At 37.0% G+C, this 22,141-nt stretch overlaps 1 protein-coding gene across 1 annotated transcript in view; it reads left to right on the forward strand.

Moving 5' to 3' along the window:
* Positions 1 to 22,141, forward strand: part of LOC115433420 (GDNF family receptor alpha-4-like) — a 42,627-nt gene that overhangs the window by 10,820 nt on the left and 9,666 nt on the right. Inside the window, exons 2-7 of the mRNA XM_030154812.1 lie at positions 2,679 to 2,945; positions 3,028 to 3,120; positions 3,210 to 3,579; positions 5,787 to 5,896; positions 6,429 to 6,563; positions 16,721 to 16,857. Of these exons, the coding sequence (XP_030010672.1) occupies positions 2,679 to 2,945; positions 3,028 to 3,120; positions 3,210 to 3,579; positions 5,787 to 5,896; positions 6,429 to 6,563; positions 16,721 to 16,857 (1,112 nt within the window). The remainder of the gene's footprint in view (positions 1 to 2,678; positions 2,946 to 3,027; positions 3,121 to 3,209; positions 3,580 to 5,786; positions 5,897 to 6,428; positions 6,564 to 16,720; positions 16,858 to 22,141) is intronic.

The raw sequence follows: 22,141 nt of genomic DNA on the forward strand, positions 1-22,141 counted from the left end.
GCATATTGCCTACTCAAGCAATTTTCTTTCTGGAATCACAGCATATAAAGTGTAATTTGTGGGGACAATTATGTGTCACATTTGAGAAGATTAATTTCCTGAAATGCTTCATCAAAATGCATTTTTATGAAAAGGCTTTCATTTTTTTCCCTCTTAGGCCTTCTAACATGGTGGGGCAATAATCATTAAAAAACTGATTTGTAGTTTTCGACTTTCTGCCATAGAGAACTCTGTCAATCATAAGAGCCTTACATGTACACCTCATTACTGTACACCATCGCTGTCACGGGATTTAATTGTATTGAATAATGTATTAGTTTTATAGAAAGTATGATCAGTAATATGAAACATATTTATAATAAACTACCGCTTTGAATGTATATGTGGCAGATTCTACAATATGTCTGTGTGACAACTGCCTCAGCCATTTAATCTGAACTTCAGGGGGGAAAACATCCTCACTGTGGACTTTTACACAGTTATAGTGAGAATATGAGACCGTGGCTCCAGCTGAAAGCAAACAGAGAAGCAAAATATTGGTTGGCTTTGTGCGAAATATAAGATATACCATGACTGTGTGGAATAAATTGTGGGTTTTTTTGTTGGTTTTGGATCAAACACTATTGAAAACATTTTGGATAGAGGTGGAAAGGGACTCAGCTGCAAAACCTGTAACTTTGCTTATGGTCTTGTTCAAGTAGAAGTGACCCACAAATACTTATCTCTTATTTTTAGTCCATTCTCTATCTATGTCACCAATATTTTCAGTAGTCGTAAAAATCGTCTTTTTTTTTTTTTTTTTTTTTTTTTAGTTATAACTGATATTTTCCTGTTTTTTGAGTTAATAATAATCAGAATGAAAGAGAAAGGTGAGAAAATTAACTTGCATTGGCTTCACTGCAGATAAAGGCAATGCATGTCACTGATGTAATTTGAAGTGAAAATGAAACTTTTGTATCAGAGTCAAACCAGAAGTGTGAAAATCAAAGAGTCTTAGAATTGACTGGTAAAAAAAAGAAATGCAATTGTGGACAACTTAAATTATCTTTGGTAGAAAAAAACAAAAAGACACAACAAAAATGATGATATCAAAGGGAGTCTGAATGAAACATGAGTGAATGTCAAGTGTAGCGCTCTCACCATAATAAAGTTTTAGTTGACTTTTCATTGTCATACACATAACTCCAGTTAAATATTTGATTTTTTTAGTCAATTTTATACCACTGTTAAAGTATAAACTTAAAATTAGCTTGTTTGTAGCCACATAGTGAAGAAGAGATTGAATGCTGCAACATCCAAATAAAAGCTGCATTTTCTCTTCATTTTAAGCTTTGTAAACAAAAAATGCAACACTACAAAGGGTGGATTTGACAGGAATAACTTAGAAACACAAATTTTATTACTGAAATATATGATATTTCTGACAATGACAGATACTGATACCAGTAAAGTACCTCAAGACGAAGTGAGTCAAAACAAGACATTATTAACAAGCGTACCACTTAAATCTCAGATGGTGGAAGATGATGTGATGGAATATGAAATTTCTCTTAATTTCATCCACTTATTTTATACAGATGAATGGAGACAATGATTATGATTATGCAACATAATTGCAGTTAGCTCGATTAGTTGAGGTAAGGTAGTTATGTAAGGATTATGACAGGCTTAGTCTGGTGATCATTTTTAAGATATTTGCACTGACTTATTGAGAGAAGAACCGTGCACCTAGCATCGCTAAATGTATGGTAAGTGCAATGTTAATATCACCGGAGCTGCAGTTTTAGGAAAAAAGGTAAGATGCATCACAGTAGATGCCTCTACATGCAGTATCACCATCTACAGATTTAAGAGATAATGCTTATTTGATACAAGCTTCAGAATAAAATTATATTTGTGTATATTTTCAGTAAAAAGAAATGAAGAATTTGCTATTCCTTCCACATCTGTGTCTCATATTGCAGTTATAATATCTGTCAAAATAATTTTAATAGGATTTTTTGTGCATTTTGTTTAATCGTGTGCCACAGACTATAGAAAGTAAAAGCATCTTAGAGTCTGAAAGCTGTACTACAGGCGCCACAGATTCATGTCATTTCTCCAGATCTGTGGTTTAATCAGTTGAGCTCACTGAACAAGAAGCTCTGTGGTGTGTTTCAAGAGATGGATGCAGTACTTGGCTTCATGTAAAAAAAAAAAAAAAAGTTAAGTGACTGGCAGTTCATTTCCAGAGCTTGAATGGGTATGAAACTTTGGCTCACACAAATGATCAGATACTGTGGTGGAAGAAATATGGTGCCATAATAAAACGGAACCATTAGAGGGGAAAGCACCTGAGCCTAAAGAGGAGATAAAGAGGTAATTATGATGCAATTAAAACCAAAATATGGCCCTGTAGTGTTATTGCATTAACCAAGACTGTCTGAGTTTGTGTGTTGATGGGCATTAAGGTGCCACCCATTTTGTTGCTCTATTACTCTTGTGTGCTTTTGATTTAATGCTTCTCATTGGATGTAAAGGTAACCTGTGGTGCAAAACTGGGACTATAGAGAATTGGGACTGTGACCTGTTGACTTAATTACAGCTTACTTAATTTAAATAGGTATAAAACCAGATGGAAGGACCATAAAAGCTGCCTAAACCAGCATGTGGCTTTATCCCCTGACCCTCTCCTCCAGGTAGCGTTCCAGTATCTGCATCCTTAGACTGTCTGGTGGCGGAGCAGGGCTGCATCCAGGAGCAGTCCTGCATGGGGCTCTATCGGCTGCTGGAGTACTGTGCAGCGGAGGAGGCGGTGTCGCCCCTCAGCTCAGATGCTCGTTTGGAGTGCCTAGAGGCCCAGAATGCCTTGCAGCACTACCGGCCCCTCCAGGTTTGTAAGTGTCAGCGCGGCTCTCGCAGGGAGGAACACTGCCTAAGGGTCTACTGGACTGTGAGATTTGCAGGTGGGTTTATTTATGACTGGCTTTTTCCATTCTCAGCTATGTAATCCACGCATAATACCTTGTACTATTTCTGTTCTTGCAGCATATGATGAGTACGATGTGTCTCCTTATGAGGAACTCAAGTTAAATCTGGTGAGAAACATCGAAATGTCACGTATGGCCTCCATTATGTCAGGTACTACCCCACTTCAATGAAAATTCTGAAATTGTCAACAAGATAAGTGGTTATTTTCCTGACATCTGTTACTCGATTTTTCCTCCCAGCGTCTTCTCTGTCTGTGGATGGACAAAATCAGTGTCTAAAGGCAGCCCAGGACTGTGGGCTGTATGAAAAATGTGGCTCCCTGCGGTCAGAATATGTTGTAGCCTGCACCAAGCGAGCAACAGTCTCTGACAACAGCTGTAACCGCCAGAAATGCCACAAAGCCCTGCGGCGCTTCCTGGAGCGCGTGCCAGAGGAGTACAGCTTTGCATTGCTCTTCTGTCCCTGTTCTGACACCCTGTGTGGGGAACGCCGCAGGAAAACCATCGTCCCTTCATGTTCATATGAGGAAAATGTGAGAGGGGAGGAAAGAGTGGGCAAACCCAACTGTCTGAGCCTGCAGAACTACTGCTCCAGAGATGAGCTGTGTAGGTAAGTGGAGGACAGTGTGTGGTTGCATCACTTACTCTACATCCTCATAAGGTATTTTAGGAACACTTCCTCCTTTGGAATATTTCACCTGGTGTGTGATACATGTATAAGACCAGCAACGCTTTACATTACATATAGGTACACATATTAACCAGTTCATTACACACATTGTAAAGCACATATTAATGGATCATCCTGCACATCAATAGCATCCTGATTATTGTTTTAATGACAACATGAAAGTATACTAAGATTGTAATTCATGTACAACAGCACCCTAGTCAGATGTTATTAAACTTTTTAGATCAGTAGATGCTTTTGGTCACTGGTGGATATTTGGGTCTTTATGGGTTAAATGTGTTTGGGAAATATCCAAGCTGCAAAGAAAGTAAAGTTAGTCTACTCAGTTCCATCCGATCCAACCCAACAATTTATACTGAAATTAGGAACCAACTATCCCTAACTTTGCAGAAATGATCACAGAACATTCAGCCCAACACACGTCCAGCTGTTAGTCACATGCACGTCACCCAAGAAAGCTCACTTTGGGAACTTTAAGGGATGGTTCACAAGCGAAAAGTAAGCACAGGGGTCAGGGAAGTGCAAATTTAATAATGCAAGTTTAACAAAAACTCATCCTCCACCTGGCTGGCACAAGTGGAGGGGGATGGCTGTGAAATGGGCATTAAATTCTGTTCTAAGTAGTCTTAAAAAGGTCTTAAAAAGGGTTAAATGTAACTTGTAGAAACCTGTAAGAACCCTGAAATAACTTACAGCACTTAATATGAAACGATAGTTGTGTTCTATCCTTATCTAGTATATATTATCATTTTGCAGAGTCCTACGGGGCAGTACACGTCCTATGTTATCCTCCGTTTAGTCACACAGAATTTATCTCCTCAGGATGACTTCACAAACAAGTGGTGCCAGGCACAACAAACCCCGCCCCTTGTACGTATTGTAGCCTATTTTGGCAGGGATCCAGGTGATGTCATCATGTCTATGCGTGTGGTAATGTCAGCATATCACTTGTTTCTATATATGTGCCAAATTTGAAGTAAATTGAAACAAAAGTGATGTTTTTACAGACATCGGAAATTTTGCCCATTATACATAAATGGGAGAAGAAAAAAGATTTTAAAAATTCTTTAAAAATTTGAACATTGACCTACTTTTTCTAAAAATGTAAGCACGTCTAATCTGGGCCACTGGCAATCTATAAACCCAGTTTGGTATGAATTCAACCAATAGTTTTGCTACTAAAGTGTTAACAAACAAACAAACAAACAAACAAACAAACTGAACCAAAAACTATACCCCGTGCCTCCCCTTTGGGGCGCGGGTTAATTACACTTTTCTTCTTATTTGCATATTTATACAGTTTGTCTTCTCTATTTGGTTTAATGAGGATGTAAATTTTAAAACATTCTGGTCACTATAAAAAACTCCTCTCTGCAGTATTTGTGTATTAATAACAGATTTAAAATAAAGAACAGCAGTAAACGCAGCTGACATGAGTTTCTTCTGTTCTGAACACATGCAGACCATGTGTGTCCTCTGTGGGCTGTGGGAAAAGCACAGAACACTCATCACTTTCTTTACAGCATCTTTTATCTCAGCTGGAAACATTCAGTATTATAAATTTACTTTACACCATTGACAACATGTCTGAACATTTCAGCGACATATAAAACATGTTTTACACTCTGCCCAGGTTCAGGGCAGTGGATTAACTTGTGCACATCAGTCATGAATAAGTAATAAATCTGTGGTATAGTATAAATCTGTCCAAACTAACAGTGTTGTTATCTTTTTCAGCACCAACATTTGGAAGTAAGAAAATCGCTTTTTAGGTGTGCGAGGCAGTAATAATGTGTATTTTCACTCTTAATATTTTATGATTTTGGTGCACTTTTGACTCATAGTAGCCCAGGATGGCACTAGATGATTGATTTTACTGATTTCGAAGACAATTTCCTGGAAAAACAGAGGGTGATGCAAAGTTTGAGTGCTATTGCAGCTACTCTTTCTCTGTTTTCTCTTATGTTTTTTGTAGTATTTTCAGGTTTGTGCTGTTCTGTTCTGTTGTTTCTGCTTGATGTTGAATCCATAAATGAAAAACACTGTAAAATGCACACTCTCTTCTCTGATGCTGACACACGAAAAGCTGTTTTCTCTTCTATGATTATTCTGTATGTGTGTATTAGATCCCGCTTTGCTGATTTCCAGCACAACTGCCAGCCTTCCCCTCTGTCTGCCTCTGGCTGTATGCGAGACAGCAGAGCCATGTGCCTGAAGGCCTACGCTGGACTCATAGGTGAGTGGGAGGAGAGAAATCAAAGGTTGGAAAAGCCTGAAAGTGGAAAGAATTCAGGAAACAATAGATAAAAGCGAGTCAAAGGATTTGCTCTTGGAACTCATTAGTGGGTGAGTTACAGTCATATTTGGCTTGCACAGGTTTTATTTTGCTGTGCATATAATTCTTTCGGGGGTTCAGAGATGGCCACCAGCTAAAGTATGTACGCTGCCCTGGGCATCCAGTCAGCATCACTTTTTAAAACTGGATTTTCAGCAGCTCCACAAAATGATTCAGGTAACATAATTTCCTTCTGTTTCACACACTGTATTTTTCAAAAAAAGTAATTTTGTATACCTGCAATTATCAATATCAAGAGAAAGAATAGTGGTGACACTGGATCCCCGGGGCAGCTAATATTGTTGGTAGACTGCATCATATCTTTCACACAGGTGTGAGCTGAAAATGAAAATCCCTCGCCATAGGGAAAAATTACTTTAAAAGTTTTTAAAGTTGCACTTGCAATATCTACCTGTTTTCTTTATATAACCAGGCACCATCATGACTCCCAACTATGTGAGCAACAGCAGCACAGAGGTGTCCCAGTGGTGCACATGTGAAGGCAGTGGGAACGAATGGCAGGGCTGTCAGCGCATCCTGCACATGTTCAACAGCAACATATGTCTGCGTAAGTTACCAGTTAAAACATGCCATAATGAGATGCTACCCTACCTGTACGGTCACAGTGAGGGGAAGTGAGCTTTTCCAATAATGAATCTGTCATTTTGCATCTTGCCTAAGTATATGAGGATCCAGTAGGACAACAGCATACCTTTATAAAGTGCACAAATGTGAACTGACAGAATTGACAGTAATACCAGAGGTGAAACATGTTCAAGATTCACTCACATTATAGGATTTTTGGCTTAGGTTCCCACTCATACTGCACCCATAAAAATTATTAAGAAACAGAAGGAAAGAATACCTGAAAACATCATAACCAAAACAAAGAAGAAAATACAGAGCTGCGCTGATATTAAGTTTATAAAAAAGAACCAAAAACTGTTATGCTGAAAAAGTGGAAACAGTCACTGCTGCTTTAAAATCAGCCTGATCATAATCAAGGGTACCAGAAAGGGTGCACATATAGATAAAAAATAATAATGCTCTATCAAAAAATCAGACAGGCCATTTTATTTGTCTGATATTTCTCTTTTAAAGACCAAAATATTTTTGTATTATGGTGTCTACTAAAAATTTTGCAGACTTGCCCCTGTCAAATCAGAAATTATTCAGTATACGGGCACTACAGCCTAATAGCCTCCATATTTAATGCCTACAAAGATATACAAATGTTTCAGCATTCAGGATAATCATACATTGTTTATTGCATAGATGTTGTGTCCAAAGCATGCGTGCTGAAAAATTCCATATATTGACAGAAACAATAAAATTAGACCCACATATTTTGATATGGTGTACGGACACTACTTGGTGTATGGACCCTACAAGATTGGAATGGAAATCTGGCTTACCACATGGTCGCATCTCTGTTAGATCTGTAACTAAGTCTTCCTGGTACAGGAGGAAATAAACATTTGTGGACAAGTTATAACAATATATCTATAAGGCATATACGCCATATTATTGATGGAAGTATATTGGTGTACGGACACTACATGAATTTTGGTGAACAATGCGCCATTGAAAACATGTGGTTCGACGTAAACATCCGTTTGCCACATTGTTACCAAATTTTCTGCAATCAGGGAACATACCAAAATCTGTTGTGCATATTTAGTCATAATAATACTTAAATAACAGCTTCCCATTCTATTATTACAATTAAATTGGGGCGGCCGTGGCTCAGCGGGTCGTCCAATAACCGAAGGGTTGGCGGTTCGAATCCCGCTCCATCCTAGTTAGTCCGTTGTGTCCTTGGGCAAGACACTTCACCCTCCTTGCCTCCAGTGCCACTCACACTGGTGTATGAATGTGTATGAATGTTTGGTGGCGGTCGGAGGGGCTGTAGGCACGAATTGGCAGCCATACTTCCGTCAGTCTGCCCCAGGGCAGCTGTGGCTACAGGTGTAGTTTACCACCACCAGAGTGGGAATGGGCAAGCGAATTAATAATGGATCAATAATGTAAAGCGCTTTGGGTGTCTAGAAAAGTGCTATATAAAATCCAATCCATTATTATTATTATTATTAAAGGGCTGTAAAAGAAGGGTTTTCATAACAAAATGGTTGATTGTCTTAATACTGAAAATAAGAATTGATAATCAAACAGCTGTTCAACAAAAATGATCAACAAATGAAAAGCAATGTGACGTGTATTTTGTAATAAAAAAAAGACACAGGAGTTGAGTAGTAATTATTTATTGTGTTACAAAACATTATGTACAATAATTTTGCTCTCTTACAACGATAAAATTGTGCACGTTTTCATGCTCATTGGGTCGCCATTTTATCAGTTTTTATCCGATTTTCTTCAAATTTGGAGGATTGCAAGATCTAGTAATAAGATGGCCAAAGAAACATTTTGGGAATGGTCTTTTTGCAATACTGATTAATAACTGATGCAAATATATTTGTGCACCTTGATTGTGATCAGGCTGAAAAGGATGCTCATCAGTATGTTCCACAAAATGCATGGATGGATGCTGTATTACATGTAGTATCATATTAAGCACTGTCTGAACTAAACTAGATTTGACTCCAGTTGCACAGAGGTGTTTCAAACCAAGCTGTGATGTTAGATCTACTTAGAGGTTCAGAGATGGTCTGATAAAAGACTGAAATAAACTTCTGATCCTCACTGCCAACTCAACATGTCCAAATGTTGCTGTAGTCTGATGTAGACATGTGCTCTGTCAGTGAGCCATAAAAACAGGAAGGTATTTGTGTGAGGACACCTGTAAGAACACTAGGACCCCCGCACAGCCACACACAGGCCTGTTTTGATGTGTTATTCTGTTTCTATTATTCTGTCTGATTTATCCCTAAAACTGCATTGATTATGTTAGCGTGTTCTTTTGTTGGCAGCTCCAAGAATAAGTCTGGATTCTTTCAGGTCTAATTTTTATAAATTTTTTGTTGACTTGATCTGATCACAAACAAAATATAACTCAGCTGAGGATCCACACCCCAAGTGGGGAAGTGGACCCCGAACACTGCCATGCACATCACTTTTATAATCCTTGTAAACTGATCTTCAAACTACGGGCTGAACCCCATGTGCTATAGGTGGGCTGGGTCACAGAAAATGGCCTGGTGTCATCTGACTCTAAAGTCAAGCAGATGTAACTCCTCAACTCAATGCAAAACCCCATAATGACCGTGTTTACCTCTTATCTCTTGTTGTTTACAATCGTCTATGGGCATGTGTATTTAAAAGTGTGCTGAAGGTAAAGTCCTGTGATCATATATCTGTCAGTTTAGTATGTGACCGAGATGTGACCTATCCTAAGACTTTTACGACTGACCAGTGAAACAAAGAACATCTAGTGACATAAAAGAATCCTGACCAATACTGACTAATATGTGATTAAACCCAAGAATTCAACCGTCCAAATTAAAATAATGTTTCAATTATTTGCTCTATTTATGTTCAAACATTTAGGGGTTTTCGGTAACAGCATTTGTTTGTGTGTGATCTGAGCGATGCTAATACAGACAAGGAAAGGGAAATTTATTTGTATAGCACCATTCATACACAAGGCAATTCATAGTGCTTTACAAAGGCATAGAAACACATAAAATTACACAGGACAACAGCAGAATAAAACATTAAACAGAGGGAAAGTGCAGAAAAGATGCTCCTCTCCAGCGGACACCACCGCCCCTGGGATTACCTGCCTCATCGTGCGTGCAGTTTGCTACTTGCAGGGGACTCGAAGAATCCCAGAAGCTCAACCGGTTGTTAACAGCTTCTCTGTGAACAGTGGGCTAACCCTGCTGTTCCGGGTCTGAAAACCCCTGAAGCCCAATCCGGTTGTTCTCCCGGATATATTGAGTCATACAGGACATTTATGAACCGAACAAATAGGTATTTCCTTCTAATGCGTATTGTTTTAGGTTAATTATGTACAGCGCTTAACAGATTTATTAGACCCCCTTTCATTATTTATCTCAGAGACCGTCCAACATTGTGAAGTGCTTCATTTTCAGTGAGCTCTCCATGATTTACCATTTTATTCTTTAATTTTAACCGTCTCACTGGGCTTCACAAATTAAGAAAGCATAACATTCAACCACTAAGATTAATTATTCTGTTCAGGAATGCAGGTAAATAACTATAACGTGCTTTACTAACCAGTTTTGTTTTTTTTAACCAATAAATTTGAATATTCATGGGTAACAATAATAATATTTTACCATTAAAATGATCGTTTTGGTTTAAGGTTTGGTTAAACATACTGGTATACTAACCATTGCAGACACATAGAAATAGTTTTGGTTCATTCTAATGCTGTTAATTTAGGACAGATGTGCATAAACCTTAGACTGGGTGGTGGTCTAATACATTTGCTAATCACTGTAGATAAAAAGTGTTAAATTTTCTTAAAGATACTTGGATTATAAAACCAGATCAAACTAGAAGCACTCGGAGAGCGCAGACCTCCGCCAAGGCTGATCAGTCCCCCCCCCCACGCCAAGGAGGTTATGTTTTTGCCAGGGTTTGTTTGTCTGTCTGTCTGTTTGTCTGTCTGTTAGTGTGCAACATAACTCAAAAAGTTATGGACAGATTTTGATGAAATTTTCAGGGTTTGTTGGAAATGGGCCCCCCCGTGGGCCCCCCCACCCCCGATCACCACCAAAATTTAATCATTTCTTCCTTATCCCATTTCCAACAAACCCTGAAAATTTCATCAAAATCTGTCCATAACTTTTTGAGTTATGTTGCACACTAACGGACAGACAAACAAACAAAAAAACAAACAAACAAACAGACAGACAAACAAACAAACAAACAAACAAACAAACAAACAAACAGACAGACAGACAGACAGACAGACAGACAGACAGACAGACAGACAGACAGACAGACAGACAGACAGACAGACAGACAAACAAACAAACAAACAAACCCTGGCAAAAACATAACCTCCTTGGCGGAGGTAATCACAGGGGATGGTTAAACAAACTGTTGTTATAACTTGAGACGTTCCTCAGAGAAGACAATGACGTAATATGATAATAAGGAGCATTTTTGTGAACTAGAAATGTTGTGTAGGTAAATTTGACCCATTTTATGTACATAGTATATATCAACCTCTGGAGATTCTGGTGATGAATGACACAATAGATGTTAGTTAATGGAAATGTTGCTTTCTGTATTCTGGTTGATGATTTACTTCACCTAACAGTGTATTAATAGTGTATTTTCTGTGGACATCTGTGCAAAACTTTACCGATATTTACTAAATGTCGAAAAAACAGAAGTGTGTAATGTCAGTTTTTCCATTAAATCACAAATGCAGTGATTTGTTTATTTATTATCATGAGATGATACAGGAAGTCTTTCCATAAATGTGGTGATGAACATAAATATCATGTTGATTTACAGATATATTCATTATTACCGCCGCCAAGGAGGTTATGTTTTTGCCAGGGTTTGTTTGTCTGTTTGTTTGTCTGTCCGTTAGTGTGCAACATAACTCAAAAAGTTATGGACAGATTTTGATGAAATTTTCAGGGTTTGTTGGAAATGGGATAAGGAAGAAATTATTAAATTTTGGTGGTGATCGGGGGTGGGGGGGCCCACGGGGGGGGCCACTGATCAGCCTTGGCGGAGGTCTGCGCTCTCTGAGTGCTTCTAGTTATTATATATTACCCCTCTATCCCGTACTAAATTACAAAATGATTCGGTTTCCTGGTGTGTCCACATATACCACACCATGTTTCTTTTAAAACTCTTCTTCTTTACTTGTTGTAACATCCATCAACATCCTTTTTTTTTTTTAAAATTCACGTAACTCTAGTTGTGGAAAAAGGTCTTTCTATTGCAGTTTTGCGTGACACACCAATTGTGCTATGCCCGAAAAACCACCTCTTGCCAGCGCAAAAACTGTTCATCAAAAAATGACAGTTTTGGCGAAATTTTTTAATATGCAATTTATATTTGTGCAATTTGAAGGTCAATGGAAAAGCAACTAATGATGGAGAGTTTGACCGGGGCGGTACACCTGTCAATCGGTAACTCAGGTGTCCCAAGGTGAGCTCAGGCAGGACAGAAACCTCCAAAAAGCTCGCTTGATCTTAATTTTCAGTACAAATACAGACTGTGAAAGCGGGACCTCATGATTCTTTTGACTTTTTGGGTTTTAAGCAGGAGGTGTCTGAGAAGTTACCACAGTGATAAAGTATTCATTGTATTTTGAGTTTGTGATGTTGACTCTTGCTGTTATTGTGAAACAGAATTCACCAAGAGTTGGAGTGTTCACCCACTAACAGGGAACATGAGCTGGGTTTAGTTGTACCCCACTGATGATTTGTTTTTGCAATAGTAATCCTGCTGGCGTAACTGGACAGAAATGTTGATTTTGTTTGAAGATTAACTTTACAGAGCAGTGTGTTTGGAAAGTTTTATTCTGTTTGTGTTAAGATACACACAAAGTCTTTCATACACAATGAAGCAAGTTACTAAAAGTTTTGTGTAAAAGCTTCTGGTGCCTGAACACCAAAAATGTTGTCATGATAATGGGTAAATAATCTGAATGATGAACGTTAAGTCAATATTCCAAAGGCTGATTTTTGATCGTTAGTGGAAGTTGAAGAAATCAGATGGTTATTTGTGGTGTTGAATTTTTCAACAAGTAAGAGTAGGACCAGTCAAAATTAGTCAAATGAAAGGAAACAACAAATTGCTGAATTTTTTTGTATTTTTGCTGACACTGAAACCAAAATAAACCCAAAAAATATATTTAAGAAAACTTTTATCATCCTCATGTACAGTCTGTAATTCCTCTTACAGACACATGAGTCAGTAGCCCCTTTTACACAGTACTTCTGTTGCAGGAATATTTCGCCTTTATTCCAGAACGACGTCTGTGTAAACGAAATGGTGGGATCATTTGGTCCCACCTTTATCGTGGCTTTGTAACGCCTCTGGAGGTAGTAACAGAGCCGTGATAAAGGTGGAATCATGATTCCGGAAACGCTATGTAAAAGGAACACCTCTCGTTCCGCAACCAAGGTGTGACGTTTTGATGATGGCGACCCCCGGCCTGGGGGAAACTGCGAGCACATATGGAGACACTGGCATGATTCTGCAGCTATGTGCCATTTTCACTCGGGGCACGAAGCTGGCTGTAGCGGGCATGAAGCAGGCGCCAGGCATGAAGATGGCCACGGTGGGCACAAAGGCAGCTGCGGCGGGCGCTAATCTGGCCGCGGTGGGCACGAAGCTGGCAGCAGTGGGCTGCAGAATCCATGCCAGTGCCTACATATGCGCCCGCTGTCTCTTTAGATTTAAAAATGAGCACTACATCACCACCCCTTTGATTCCAGAACGCAGATCTGCTGTGTAAAAGTCCAGTCTGTCTCACCTCTGTTACGCCTTTGTCTTGGCTGTGTAAATCAGTCAATAGTGGGAAAAAGTGGGATTACCATCTCGCCTTTTTTCCAGGATCTCTGTGTAAAAGTGGGTATTTACAGCTGCTATCCCTCCAGTGCAGTGTCAGCACAGCGCTGATGGTAAATGTTACCTTTTTGCTCTCTGACTCTGGATGTGAAGTAAATTGATATTGAAACGCTGCTCTATCTGAGCATTTTATAATATGCTTTAATACAGAATTCAAATGAAGCAGGCTGTAATTGATAGAAAGGGCAAACCACTGAACCATTAAGTTTTCAGATAAATAAATGAATGGCAAGAGACGTTCTCTCTTGTGTTTGGCTGTCAGCCAGCGGTGAATGTGGTTCCAACTTCTGTGGAGTCAATGAATCCTTCCTGTAAATCTGATAAACATAGAGTGACTCCATATTGAACGGCTGCCAGACACATAGAGGTGGACAAAGCACACAAAGATCCGCCTTGAAAAAGTAATTAATTCATTCTTTTCTTTTCTTTTTTACTTTTGAAGCCCCCAGTTTCTATTAATTGCACCTCTAATAAGGCAGAATAAAAGATAATACTATTACAAATTGACAATGTAAAATACAGTATGTTCATTAGCTATTTCATTCATTTGGTTTTTATTGAATCAAGGCACAAGCAATGAAAATGAATAAGACAACCACGTTAAGACAATCAAGTCGATGATAGATCGATTTAATAATAAATAAGCTGCTACAGTGTTTATAATAGATCTTAGACAGTTCTGACGGAGTAATAAAAATAGTTTTGAAAAAAAAATCATCCCCATCTCTCTCATCATTTAGTATTTTATTAGTGATGGAATGATTTTTCAACACAGAATTTCTATTTAAACCCTTAAAGGCCTAGGACTACTTTGTGGCAACTTCCAAAATAATTTTTCTTTACATGCAACATTTTCTGTGTTATTTATTGCCATTTATTATAATATTATCAATTGCATTTTGCGTTTTTCAGTGAAAATCAGGTATTTTCCTATATTCAATTCACTGACTATATAGATGTTCCCAAAGGCTCTGAGAAAATTCAAAGGTCATTACATTAAAATGGAGAAAACCGAACAAAAAGGGACTTTTTAGGCAAGATACAGTCACGGAAAAAATTATTAGACCACCCTTATTTTCTTCAATTTCTTGTTCATTTTAATGCCTGGCACAACTAAAGCTACATTTGTTTGGACAAATATAATGACGACAACAAAAATAGCTCATAAGAGTTTCATTTCAGAGCTGATATCCAGCCATTTTCCACGTTTTCTTGATAATAACCAAAATCCCTTCAGTTCTTACATCAATAGCTATGGCATTGTATCAACAAAAACAGTGCTTTTAGGCATTCCATGTTTTACTGGTGAATCAATGTTGCAGAATAGAACTGTGTTTCTCCCACATTCACTATGGAGCCTGTGAACGTCCTAATGGGTCATATGTGATGACCATGAAAAGATGAGAAACTGCATTTCACCTGAATTATTTCAATGTATTGAAAGAATTAATGCTTCAGAAGCTTTTAAACATTATATAACAGTAGACGTTCTTGGCCAACAGTGAGTAGTTAGGTCTTTAAGGGTTAACAAAAAGATGAGGCTTCATTTTGTAGCACAAATCTTAGGTTTTATTTTTTCTGCCACCTTGCATTTTTATACATTCCAGGCTGTTTCATAAAATAAAAAAATATGAACCTATTTACCTCAGTGTAGTTTAACTTGTCTGGTTCAAGAGTTTAGTTGTATATTCCAGCAAATATTCCAGCATTTTTTCCGCTCGTTGCAACTTTACAAGATGAAAGATAAACCTTTTTACAACAGCATGAGGTTTTCTATCAACAAAGTGCCATTAATAAAACTGTGCACTGTTGCCCATGAAGCTTGAAGAAAATACTTTTACCTCTTCTCATGAAATGATTGTGACAATGTGATTTATTCTTGGCAGATAAAGTGTAACTGGGACTGTACTCATTGGTTAAAGGTGATTACTGATGTGAATAAATAGGAATAAAAAGAGGAATGTGTCTGAAAACAAAGATATTCCAACTTTTTATGAGCAACAGTGTATAAAAACATGTGGTCTATGCTCTAACACTAGTTTTTGAAATTTATTGCTAAATAACATGATTACATTTTCAATACACTATATGGACACAAATATTGGGACAAATCTTCAGTTTACAGGATTTCACACTCCTGTTGAATTTAAGTATTATAATGAAACTGTTAATGCCAGTTGTTAATAATTATCACAATAAATGTCAAATCAATAGTTTAACTGCAGATTTTTCTTGCTGAGTGACAATCAAACCATTATTTGTGGCTCAAAATGATTATTTATGGTCAGAACGTAATAGTTGTACAACATCGTCAACATTAGGTTTATTATTTTTATTATTATTTGTACTTCTACAGACTCAGTATTAAGATCCAATGAGAGTATGAGAAGTATGTACAACAGTAAAAATAGACATTTCAGGGAAAAACAGCTTTTATAAATCAAAGTGATACACTTAACATGTTTTTAACCCTTTTGTTCAGACAATATGAGATTGAATGCATTAATTTTCTGATGTTTTACACCAGGTTTCATTCAACATGTCAGATGCATTTAACTGTTTGTGCTTCTTCTTGTTTTGGGGTCAAGGGTCACACTACACAGTTCTGTTTTTTGTACCTTTTAAGGCTGTGTATATGTTCAGTTTTTTTTTCTTGTTGCATGTGAAAAAAATAGAATGAGAAATAAATATTTATGCTCACTTCAACCCTGCCAAAACAACAAAACTAAAAATTATTTGCAGAATAAAAAATTATAATGATGAATAAAATTTTGACATTGCAAAACTGAAACATTTTGTGAATGGAGATGACATTGTAAATAAAATAAACCCTAAAGATGAAATAAAAACATTAATTACAATCAGATTATAGCATTTATCATTATGGTTTTGTTTCTTAACTCCCTGTTAGCAATGAAACAATAGTCTCAACAGTTTTGTCCATTTGGTTGGTATTAAAGTTTGATAATCATCCTCCTGAAATAATGCACATAATTTACAGTTAAACTATATAAAGTACGTCACTACACATACATAAACTTTACTGCAGCATGCTCCATTTCTCACGTCACTTTAAATGCAAAGTCTTTCATAGTTTAACCAAGCTTTCAAAAGTCTCATATAACGTTCCCGGTGATGCTGAAAGGATAAATAATGATGTGAACGTAATGAAGATGATCCCCGCTGGTTTTGTTTCAGGCAATGCCATCAGCTCCATGGGAGTCTCCGCACCTCCTCCTGTGGAAAACACTGCAGTGCCAGCTTCTCAGCCCTCCCCACGCGTTTACCAGGAGAGGGTTCACGTCAGCGTCAACACACTCCCTGAATTCAACAGCGTAGGTGTTCTCCGTCTTCTCTCTCTCCTGCCTCATGCTACTGTTGAAGTGTTGCTAGAAGCCGAATTGAGAAGTTGACTGCACATCAGGTGTCAAGACCTATAGCGTGTATCACCAGTTACTGTAGCAGCTCAGTGTATAACCTCAGATTATTCCCCCCCCTCCTCCTCCTCTCTCCCATCCCCCTGCCTCTCATTGTGACTGAAGATTAGCCGTAGGTGTTTGCAACGTTAAACTCAACCCCTACCGTTAACATTCATGTTCCATATTCCTCGTTTTCTCACCGTCTTAATCCTCCTCATCTGCACTTCCCAACCGACAATCCGTTAAAGCGCCAAACGCCGCTGAAGCGCACGTCTGACATTTAGATAGTTTAGTTAAAGACGAGACAGTCATAAGCAGCACTGTGAAGAGGATGAGTGTTATATCACAGATTATAAAGTCAACATCTAATATGAGACTCAACTGTCCATGAAAATGTAAAAAAAAAAAAAAAAAAAAAAAAAAGGATTTGTCTTTAACAGCAACTGAAAGAAAGAACAACACGTGCTATTTAAGTCAAGTGACATGGATCATTGGAGCCAAAGTGACGATTAAATTCATGCCCTCAGCCTAGTTTTATATTAGTGAATTAAAGGTTCCTAGTTTGGTCTTTTGTGTGTGGTTAAATACAGACAGGAGATAAAGGTTCAGTCATTACAACCTCACTCTGTACTCTCGTCTTCACTTTAAATGGAGGTTTCCCCAAAGTTAGTGGGGAGTGGAAGTGAACAATAAAACTATCCAGCAGCAAGGGATGGAGAATTATGACACCTGGAAAAGTAAGGAGACACTTCAGCAATTTAAGTTCTGGTTTGCTGCTTTGTCACAATATTATTATCATTTAAATAAACTTTTTTTCTGCTTCTCTGCATTTGAAATAGTGGCTTTATAAGAAAAGTAAAGAGAGCAATAAAGGGAGATTCTTATATGCATCTATAATTTTCCTTTCATTGCACATGTTTGTCCTCTCAAAGTCACTCATCTGCAGAAAAACTGCACGTCATGTAGCACAACAGCTGGACAAGCAAGTACCAGTATCTGTGGTGGCAGCTGTTTCCTGTGTACAGTGGAGGGCAGTGAGTGTGTTTACCTGTTTAGTACAGTACGGTCTGATTCTCCGTCTGCAGCTGCGCCCTCAACACAGCTGGAACTCTGACTTTGTGTAGAGCTTCTGGCTCCGTTGTTAAATGTTTACGTAGAAGGAAACTGCAAAACCAAAGGTTGCACCTAATCAGTGTTGTATAGTAACAGAGTAATAATACTTCACACTGTACTCAAGTATGTTTTAGGAGGATTTGTACTTAAATGAGTACTTTTAATTTTGCGTACTTTCACTTTTACTTCACTACATTTCCTAACTTAATTGCATACTTCTACTCCGATACATTTTTAATGCACAGTATCGTTACTTGTCACAAAAAATAAATAAAAAAGAAATTTGGTGTTTTCACCGCACAGATTACTGGTGACTGCAACAAATTCAGGAAACTTCTCTGTCATTGGGCTTAAAGCTTAATGTACATGTGCAAATTTTTTCATTTTCATTTCATTTTATTCATTCATTCCAATCTAAATGATTGGAAAGGAGCAGGATGAAGAAAACTTATAATACCTGCCCCTTTCTTGAAACATCTGCTTACATGAGATACGTTGCCATTACAGTTATTACAGTAAACAGCTTACGTGATAGTCAATGCAAATGAAATAAATCCAACATCCATAAATTGAATTATGTCATTACATGCTTTTACAAAGCTTTTCTATTCTTTCCCTATACAACCTCTTAAACTGAAAAATATTTGTACAGCTCTTCTCTTCCACTGCCAAATAATTCCACATCCTGACACCCACAACAGAAATACACATTTTCTTCACGTTAGTCTGCACCCTTTGCTGTTTAAAATTAAACCTCCTTCTATGTTCTTCATCCTGTGATACTAAAACAAATAATCTCTGCAAGTTTGCTGGCAAAAGTCCGTTTCTCGCTCTAAACACAATCAGCAATGTCCTTAATTCAACCAACTCTTTAAACTTAAACAATCCTGATTTAATAAACAACTCATTTGTATGTTCCCTGAAATTAACATTATACATGATTCTTATTATTCTGTAATAAAAACAATGGTTTTGTGTTACTTATATATGTGTTGCCCCATACTTCAATACAATAACTCAAATACGGCAGAATAAGTGAACAATATAAAATTTTCATTGCTTTATAATCCAACACATATTTTGCTTTACTCAATACAGAAATATTTTTAGACACCTTTTTTTTAACATAAGCAATATGTGACTTCCATGTTAATTTATCATCCACTATTACACCCAAAAAACAAATTTCTGAAACCTTCTCAATGTAACCCCATTAACCCCACACTCAACCTGTCGGCAGGTTGGTATTATGTCAATGGTTTAGACCACAGGTGTCAAACATGCGGCCCGGGGGCCAAATCCGGCCCACCAAAGGGTCCAGTCTGGCCCCTGGGATGAATTTGTGAAATGCAAAAATTACACTGAAGATATTAAGAGGGTCGGTAAAATATGATCATAATAACCCATAAATACTCACAACTCCAAATTTTTCTCTTTGTAAATGTAAAAATTCTCATGTCATTTTACTGGATTTACACTAAAACAAACTAACATTTCAAAACAACACGAATAACCTCAACAAATATAAACATTTTGAAATGTCTGAAGTGTAATTTTAACAATATTCTGCCTGTTATTAAATGTTTTGTGTATTTGTTGATCCACTGTGATCTGTAAGTTGTAATTTACATGTTTAAATGATAAACTGACACAATATTGTTAAAATTGCACTTAGTTTTCTAAAGAAATTTCAGTTTGTTCATGTTATTCACATTGCTTTAAAGGATAGTTGGTAGATGTAAACATTTTCATCACATAATTTTACTTTTTTTGCTCTAAAACATACAAGAAAGTTTGAAGTTGACATTAGTTATATATTATTATGTTATTATTTCACTGGTCTGGCCCACTTCAGATCAAATTTGGCTTAATGTGGCCCCTGAACGAAAATGAGTTTGACACCCCTGGTTTAGACTTTGGATTCCTTGTTTATGAAGTGTAATGTAGACTCCATGTTTTGAGGTGAAATTTTCTAACATCAGCAGTAGCCGACCCCTGTTTAGGTTTTTGAAACCTTGTTTTTGAAGTGTGTGATGTAGGCATCATTTTCAATATTTTGACTGCTTGTCTTTTACTTTACCATGTTTTAAAATCCTGGATAAACTTTATAATATTAAAAATTCTGACTACCTTTGGTTATTGTTAGCATTTACTTGTACTTTTGCTTTCATTACTTGAGTACATTTAATTGTAGATTACTTGATATACTCAAGTACTGTAAATACTAGATACTTATAGACTTTAACTCAAGTGTGTCTTTCCAGTACTTTATACAACACTGCTCCTGATAAATGCACACTGTCTTAACCCATAAAGACCCAGAAATACTTCTGTAGCAAATCCCAAATAAAGTTTGCTCTCTATTTAACCCTTCTTAACCTAATTTATCACCATTTATTACAACATTATCCACTGTTTTTTTGCATTTTTATTCAGTGGAAATAATCTATTTTCCCATATTTAATTCACTTATCATGTAGATGTTCTTAAAGGCTCAGAGTAAAGTTGAGAGTTATTATATCAGAAACAGAGAAAAACTCAAGAAAAAGTGACTTTTTTAGCAAAGATATCAATAACTGAACATAAAACAAGTGCCTCCATCCACTGTCATTGATCCAACTCCATGGGTTTTACTGGTGAATCAATGTTGTAGAAGATGACGGTGTTTCCATGTTCACTATAGAGCCTCTGAACGCCCAAATGGTTCATATCTGATGACCATGAAAAGATGAAAAACTGTATTTTACACCAATTATTTTACATGCATTAATAGGATTAGTGGATCAACAGGAATTAAACATTTTAGATCAGTCGATTCTTTTGGTTGCCAGGGACTGTTTGGGTCTTTATGGGTTAAATGAACCTGTTTTTGTTGTGTCTGCCAGCAGGAGACTTCAAAAAGTTAATTTGGTGGACAGGTTGGCTTCAAGACAAAGAAATGTCAGATGTTTTTTGGTGTTGTTCTCAATCTGGGATATCTGCCAGTATTAGGTAGGGTTATTGTTTTCTTGGCTCTGATGATAAAACTCAAATTTTAGGGTGAAGTGAGGTTTTTAAAAGACAGATCAGCTTTGACACTTTAATTTCTTTTGTGGTCTACTTGTATCTTTTTGAATTCCATTCCATTATGTAGCATATTTGTATCAAATGTGACTAAGTAGCACTTTATTTTATATGTATATACTTTAATAAATCTATATTCATCTACTCAAGAACTCTACATAAATATAGTTTTAAGTATATATATGTATTCCTCTATTTCATTATATCTCAAAGTCAAAGTTTAGTTCATAACTTTTTCACTCATTCACAATAGAAAATAAAAATCAACTCATAGATTATGATGTATTATCATACATGAAGCACTCAATATGATCTGCGGCAATATTACAGTTGAACACATTAATAATTAGAGTATAATCCAGTTAAATAGTTCTGAACATACAACAATTCTCTTGTACTTTTAAGTTTGCAGGGCAATCACTTGTAACTGAGTATTTTTATACTCTTGTACTTCCTCTAGCACTGCTCATATATAGCTCCAACCTTAAAATAAGACTTAAAGTGAGGTGTGTAGTAAATATTTATCCAAAAAAAGTCACTGAGGAGCTGCTACAGTGGGGTTGTAGTTGATGATTGATGTTAGCATCATGTGAATATGCAATGATTTATTTTGTTTAACCCATAAAGACCCAAACAGCCACCGGTGACCAATACCATCTACTGACCTAAAAAGTTTAATATCAGTCGATCCACTAATCCTGTCAATACATGTAAATACCTGCTGCAAAATACAGTTTGTCATCTTTTCATGCTCATCAGATATGACCCATTTGGACGTTCAGAGGCTCCGTAGTGAACGTGGAAACACTGTCATCTTCTACAACATTGATTCACCAGTAAAACCCATGGAGTTTAATAAATGACAGTGGCTGGAAACACTTAGTTTTTGCTCAGTTAATGTTATATTTTGTTTAAAAAGTCAAGTTTGCTTAATTTTTCTCTGTTTCTGATATTGTGATAATCAACTTTAATCTGAGCTTTTATGAACATCTACATGATCAGTGAATTAAATATAGGAAAATAC

The sequence above is a fragment of the Sphaeramia orbicularis genome, chromosome 14 (assembly GCF_902148855.1).
Source record: "Sphaeramia orbicularis chromosome 14, fSphaOr1.1, whole genome shotgun sequence".
NCBI lineage: Eukaryota > Metazoa > Chordata > Actinopteri > Kurtiformes > Apogonidae > Sphaeramia > Sphaeramia orbicularis.